The following is a 7,500-nucleotide window of genomic DNA, read 5'->3' as shown; positions in this document are numbered from 1 at the left end:
GCACTGGGTAGAGCAAAGCACAAAGTGGGGCGCGATCGGCAGGCCATGAGAAAAACTTTCAGCCTGCACTCTCTCTCCATCTCTAACCTGTCTCTTCTCTTTTCCGATCTTTTTCCCTCTTCTACTCTCTTCCTTTTTTTTTTCTCTCTCTCTCTCTCTCTCTCTTCCACTCTCTTACGATCTTTTTCCTCTCTACTCTCTTATCGTTCTCTTTCACTCTTTTACTCTCTCCCGATCTCTTTCCTTCTCTTCCCGTTCTCTTTCACTCTTACTCTCTCTCTCGATCTTTGTCCCTCTCTTCAGCTCTCTTCTCCTCTTTTCCGATCTTTTCCTCTCTCTTCTACTCTTCCCGTTCTCTCTCACTCTCTTCCACTATAAAGCATGGTCTTTGATTGCTAAGAACATTTTGCCGGTTGTAAATTTGAATGTAGTCATTTATGAGTACTATGTATATTCAGCTTCTTTTACCATAATACTGTGATGAGAAAGTTATATTTTTATCTTTATTTTGGAAATACCATCAATGACGTTACGAATTCTCTTTTTTAAGCAAAGTTCTCATTACGGTCTTCTTAATCGCTGGAAATATATATGAATATTTTTTTGTCAACTTTGTATTACAGAAAATGGATGACTGGTTACAATTTACTTGGGGTAACTTTCATGTTTCTTAATGCGTTAGTTTTAAATTCTATTTAGTAATAGGATACGACTGATGAATTTTAACTGTGGGATATCATAGCTGTCATTTCATGCCATGATAAAGTTTTATTCATTCTCTAATTTAGACAGTTATTTGTTATGTATTAGAATAATAATCGTCGTAGACAGAAACATCACCTTGATAATGGCAATACTACTACTACTACTAACAATAACAACAAATATAATAAGAAAGGGAATATTTTAAAGAACAATTATGACAGTGGTAATAATAATAGAAACAGTTATAATAATAACTGTAGAACAAGCTGAAGGGCGAGCAGAGCGACGTGACAGAAGCACCTACAGCAATAAGGGCATCAAGAATAGGCTCTAGATACTTCCACACATTTAATCCTTTCCTAGAGAAGACATTCGAGTTGTAAACAAATACATAACATTGCAAACTGTGAGCTAATGTGCAGCTCATTTTACAGTGTTCAAAATAATTTAGTAGATCTAACTAAATAAACAAACAAATAAAAGACAATTACATCGCATCCCAAAACACTAACGCTTCACATCACACAGGCACGTCACGTTATGACAGGTAGCCAGCCCAACGCCCCTTGTATGGTTAATGGTTTAAATAAATAAATGTGCTAGACATCAAATGTCACATAACTATGGTAAAATATTGTGGCGAAAGGGATAAACATGCGTTAAATTAGGATAAGTGGACAAGAGATGAAGAAGAGAAGGAAAAGCGAATGGGGAAAAGAGAAGATCATGCAAAATTAATTAAGGCGAGGGCTGAGTTGCAAGGTAGGGGTCATCCCCTACACTGGGTCTCAGTCTCCACCTCCTACACCCCCCCCCCTCCCACGACAACAACGAGCAAGGGACGAGGGGGAGGGTGCTTGCAGCTCTAGACATATACTACATCTACATTATATGGTACATAAAATACTGTACATAAATAAACACCAATCAATGAGATGACAACACGAGGGTAGATTTATTATTTATTTAAAAAATTCTGCCGCGTCAATATCTAAGGTCCTTAGCGATGTATGCAAAATATAGCAATAGGGAGAGAAGGTAAGAATTTCAAGAATGGTCAAAACAAACAAATATACGAGACACCCAAGGTCACACAGCATTATGGTTAAACGACTTGGATAAGTGGACTGGAGAAGGGGAGGAAGAAGAGAAGGAAAAGGAAAGGAAGAAAAGGAAAGATCCTGCAAAATTGGGCGAGGGCCGAGCTCCAAGGCAGGGGTGGTCCCCACACTGGGCCTCCGCCTCCGCCTCCGCCTCCTGAGCCCCACGGCAACGAGAGAAAGCCAGTCTACGCAACAGCAAGCCCAACTCCAGCGCTCTTTCCCGGACTACACCGAAGTCCGTGGGGTTACCAGAGGCACTGCAGCAGTTCTCTAGCACTCTTTTCACTGCCAGCTCTTTTCCAGAAGATAAGACTGCCACGGAGCACAAAACGCAGCTTCCGTGGCCTTTCCGAAGCGGTCTACCCAGCAATGGCATTTACAACCAATGAAAACCCAGATTACGTGGTGGCCAATCAAAACTAAGTACCATACGTGCGTGTACCAATCAGCGTCAGTGCTGGGAAACACTTGTGCAAATGTGTTGTTATCAGTAATTATCTACTGCATATTTAAATGCCATTTTTATTCCTAATGAACTATCTTGACATTAATGATCAACTGAAAACAACTTTTCGTTATAATCCCCTTTTTTGTTAATTACAAGCTACAAGAGGCGGAGCTACTTGCCAAGACAAATTTGGCGGGAAAATGCCATAATGTTTGCACCATATCACGTATTTCATCATATTTGACATAATAAACAAGATATGCGAGTCATAAGGACAAAATTCAAAATCATTCACATGTACAATTACCTATACGCATATAAGTTCCATACAAAATAATCCACATACTAAGATATTTCAACTCAAAAGTGCCAGCAGCAACAATAGTTAGAACAATTTTCTCTAGAACTGACCAACAATGTTAAAGAAAAGTTTAACATTATAACTTTATAAAAAATACAATAAAACTTAAAAGACTTTCGCAATATTCTACAATAATAATGATAATGATATAAATCATCATCATCATCATTATAATGACAATAATAGTAAAAATAGTGACAATGATATTAGTAATAATGATAATAACAATGTTAGCAATAATGATAATAAAAATAATGATAATGATGATGACGATGATGATAATGATAACAAAAATAACAGTAGTTATAGTAGTAATGATAATAATAACAATACAAATGAATATAATAATAATAGTAATAATAATAAAAAAAATAAAATACTACTACTACTACTACTACTAATAATAATAAGAAGAAGAAGAGATTAAGGAGGATTAAGGGAGGGAGGGAGGTTAAGGGAGGATGGGGATTAAGGGAGGAAGGAGGGGGATTAAGGGAGGAAAGAGGAGGATTAAGGGAGGAAGGAGGGGGATTAAGGGAGGAAGGAGGGGGATTAAGGGAGGAAAGAGGAGGATTAAGGGAGGAAGGAGGGGGATTAAGGGAGGAAGGAGGGGGATTAAGGGAGGGAAGAGGAGGATTAAGGGAGGAAGGAGGGGGATTAAGGGAGGAAGGAGGGGGATTAAGGGAGGAAGGAGGGGGATTAAGGGAGGAAAGAGGAGGATTAAGGGAGGAAGGAGGGGGATTAAGGGAGGGAGGGAGGGGGATTAAGGGAGGAAGGAGGGGGATTAAGGGAGGAAGGAGGGGGATTAAGGGAGGAAGGAGGAGGATTAAGGGAGGAAGGAGGGGGATTAAGGGAGGAAGGAGGGGGGATTAAGGGAGGAAAGAGGAGGATTAAGGGAGGAAGGAGGGGGATTAAGGGAGGAAGGAGGGGGAGTCAGGGAGGAAGGAGGGGGATTAAGGGAGGAAGGAGGGGGATTAAGGGAGGAAGGAGGGGGATTAAGGGAGGAAGGAGGGGGATTGAGGGAGGAAAATGGAGGATCAAGGGAGGAAGGAGGGGGATTAAGGGAGGAAGGAGGGGGATTAAGGGAGGAAGGAGGGGATTAAGGGAGGAAGGAGGGGGATTAAGGGAGGAAGGAGGGGGATTAAGGGAGGAAGGAGGGGGATTAAGGGAGGAAAGAGGAGGATTAAGGGAGGAAGGAGGAATGAGGGGGATTAAGGGAGGAAGGAGGGGGATTGAGGGAGGAAGGAGGGGGATTAAGGGAGGAAGGAGGAGGATTAAGGGAGGAAGGAGGGGGATTAAGGGAGGAAGGAGGGGGATTAAGGGAGGAAGGAGGAGGATTAAGGGAGGAAGGAGGGGATTAAGGGAGGAAGGAGGGGGATTAAGGGAGGAAGGAGGGGGATTAAGGGAGGAAGGAGGGGGATTAAGGGAGGAAGGAGGAGGATTAAGGGAGGAAGGAGGGGGATTAAGGGAGGAAGGAGGGGGATTAAGGGAGGAAGGAGGGGGATTAAGGGAGGAAGGAGGGGGATTAAGGGAGGAAGGAGGGGGATTAAGGGAGGAAGGAGGGGGATTAAGGGAGGAAGGAGGGGGATTAAGGGAGGAAGGAGGGGGATTAAGGGAGGAAGGAGGGGGATTAAGGGAGGAAGGAGGGGGATTAAGGGAGGAAGGAGGGGGATTAAGGGAGGGAAGGAGGGGGATTAAGGGAGGAAGGAGGGGGATTAAGGGAGGGAGGAGGGGGATTAAGGGAGGAAGGAGGGGGATTAAGGGAGGAGGGAGGGGGATTAAGGGAGGAAGGAGGGGGATTAAGGGAGGGAGGGAGGGGGATTAAGGGAGGAAGGAGGGGGATTAAGGGAGGGAGGGAGGGGGATTAAGGGAGGAAGGAGGGGGATTAAGGGAGGGAGGGAGGGGGATTAAGGGAGGAAGGAGGGGGATTAAGGGAGGGAGGGAGGGGGATTAAGGGAGGAAGGAGGGGGATTAAGGGAGGGAGGGAGGGGGATTAAGGGAGGAAGGAGGGGGATTAAGGGAGGGAGGAGGGGGATTAAGGGAGGAAGGAGGGGGATTAAGGGAGGAGGGAGGGGGATTAAGGGAGGAAGGAGGGGGATTAAGGGAGGAGGGAGGGGGATTAAGGGAGGAAGGAGGGGGATTAAGGGAGGAGGGAGGGGGATTAAGGGAGGAAGGAGGGGGATTAAGGGAGGAGGGAGGGGGATTAAGGGAGGAAGGAGGGGGATTAAGGGAGGGAGGGAGGGGGATTAAGGGAGGAAGGAGGGGGATTAAGGGAGGAAGGAGGGGGATTAAGGGAGGAAGGAGGGGGATTAAGGGAGGAGGGAGGGGGATTAAGGGAGGAAGGAGGGGGATTAAGGGAGGAAGGAGGGGATTAAGGGAGGAAGGAGGGGGATTAAGGGAGGAAGGAGGGGGATTAAGGGAGGAAGGAGGGGGATTAAGGGAGGAAGGAGGGGGATTAAGGGAGGAAGGAGGGGGATTAAGGGAGGAAGGAGGGGGATTAAGGGAGGAAGGAGGGGGATTAAGGGAGGAAGGAGGGGGATTAAGGGAGGAAGGAGGGGGATTAAGGGAGGAAGGAGGGGGATTAAGGGAGGGAGGAGGGGGATTAAGGGAGGAGGGAGGGGGATTAAGGGAGGGAGGGAGGGGGGATTAAGGGAGGGAGGGAGGGGGATTAAGGGAGGAAGGAGGGGATTAAGGGAGGGAGGGAGGGGGATTAAGGGAGGGAGGGAGGGGGATTAAGGGAGGAAGGAGGGGGATTAAGGGAGGAGGGAGGGGGATTAAGGGAGGAAGGAGGGGGATTAAGGGAGGGAGGGAGGGGGATTAAGGGAGGAAGGAGGGGGATTAAGGGAGGGAGGGAGGGGGATTAAGGGAGGAAGGAGGGGGATTAAGGGAGGGAGGGAGGGGGATTAAGGGAGGAAGGAGGGGGATTAAGGGAGGGAGGGAGGGGGATTAAGGGAGGAAGGAGGGGGATTAAGGGAGGAAGGAGGGGGATTAAGGGAGGAAGGAGGGGGATTGAGGGAGGAAGGAGGGGGATTAAGGGAGGAGGGAGGGGGATTAAGGGAGGAAGGAGGGGGATTAAGGGAGGGAGGGAGGGGGATTAAGGGAGGGAGGGAGGGGGATTAAGGGAGGAAGGAGGGGGATTAAGGGAGGGAGGGAGGGGGATTAAGGGAGGAAGGAGGGGGATTAAGGGAGGAAGGAGGGGGATTGAGGGAGGAAGGAGGGGGATTAAGGGAGGGAGGGAGGGGGATTAAGGGAGGAAGGAGGGGGATTAAGGGAGGGAGGGAGGGGGATTAAGGGAGGAAGGAGGGGGATTAAGGGAGGGAGGGAGGGGGATTAAGGGAGGAAGGAGGGGGATTAAGGGAGGGAGGGAGGGGGATTAAGGGAGGAAGGAGGGGGATTAAGGGAGGAAGGAGGGGGATTAAGGGAGGAAGGAGGGGGATTGAGGGAGGAAGGAGGGGGATTAAGGGAGGAGGGAGGAGGATTAAGGGAGGAAGGAGGGGGATTAAGGGAGGGAGGGAGGGGGATTAAGGGAGGGAGGGAGGGGGATTAAGGGAGGAAGGAGGGGGATTAAGGGAGGAAGGAGGAGGATTAAGGGAGGAAGGAGGGGGATTAAGGGAGGGAGGGAGGGGGATTAAGGGAGGGAGGGAGGGGGATTAAGGGAGGAAGGAGGGGGATTAAGGGAGGAAGGAGGGGGATTAAGGGAGGGAGGGAGGGGGATTAAGGGAGGGAGGGAGGGGGATTAAGGGAGGGAGGGAGGGGGATTAAGGGAGTGAGGGAGATTGAGGGATGGTGGAGATTAAGGGATTGAGGGAGGTAGGGAGATTATGGGAGGGAGGGGATTAAGGTAGCGAGGAAGGTGGGGAGGATAAAGAAGAATATTAGGGAGGGGGCAGATGCAGGGCTTCAAGTGGGAGGGAGGGAGTGAATTCAAGGAAGATTAGGGAGGAAGAGTGGGAGGAAGAGTGGGGAAAGGAGAGGGAGAGGGAAAGGTTGAGAAAAAGGGGAAGGGTGAGGGAGGGAGGGAGAGAGAGAGAAGAGAGGGAGGGGGAGAGAGAGAGAAGAGAGAGAGAGAGGGAGAGAGAGAGAGAGAGAAGAGAAAGAGACAGAGAGAGAGAAAGAGAGAGAGAGAGAGAGAGAGAGGGAAAACATATACAAGAAGATAGTTACTTTCTCCCCAAGCAATCTGTTCGACATTCCAAAATGCAACGCAACGAAAGACTTAATTAAGGAAGTCGAATTCTTAATTAAAGAGTACACAAACGGCAGCTTCCTCCAACCGATTGCTCTAAAAACAATCGCTATTCTACCTCATCTCATATGCCAAAGAACACATACAAAATCCAAGACCGCAGATGATGTAAAGGCTATGATAAGGAGGATAGAGCGATGGAAAGTAGGAGATGTTACTGGACTCCTGAAAGAGGCAAATAACCTACAGGAAAGACACAGAAAAACAATTGCAACAAGAAAAGAGATGGACAAATCAAGGAAATTTGCCAGTCTAATGAAACAAGGCAAAGTGACAAAGGCAGTAAGGGTCCTAACATCAAATGAAACAACAGGGACATTACCCTTAAATGAAAACACCCGTCGCTTGCTCAATGAAAAGCACCCGCCTGCAAAGGAAGCAGCGGCGGGAACGATGTTTCGTGGAGAGTATAATCCCCCACCTCCGGAGATCTTTGAGCGAATTACCGGCGAAAAGATAAGAACACATGCATTGCACACACATGGTGCAGATGGACCTTCTGGACTCGACGCAAAGGCATGGAAAATCATCCTGAGCAGCAGCAAGTTTGGGTCAGCTGCAAATGACCTTTGCAAAGCCATTGCATCTCTTGCTAGAAAACTTGCAACAGAAAACTGCAACAACCTGGATGCCCTCA

General features: G+C 47.9%; 1 protein-coding gene across 1 annotated transcript in view; it reads left to right on the top strand.

Moving 5' to 3' along the window:
* The first annotated feature begins 6,980 nt into the window (after positions 1-6,980).
* LOC125039851 overlaps positions 6,981-7,500 on the top strand; it is a 1,650-nt gene continuing 1,130 nt past the window's right edge. Inside the window, exon 1 of the mRNA XM_047634159.1 lies at positions 6,981-7,500. This exon is cut by the window's right edge and continues 1,130 nt beyond it. Coding sequence (XP_047490115.1) covers positions 6,981-7,500 — 520 coding nt within the window.

The sequence above is a fragment of the Penaeus chinensis genome, chromosome 28 (assembly GCF_019202785.1).
Source record: "Penaeus chinensis breed Huanghai No. 1 chromosome 28, ASM1920278v2, whole genome shotgun sequence".
In the NCBI taxonomy this organism is placed as follows: Eukaryota; Metazoa; Arthropoda; class Malacostraca; order Decapoda; family Penaeidae; genus Penaeus; species Penaeus chinensis.
This window is presented reverse-complemented; position numbering and strand designations above follow the sequence as displayed.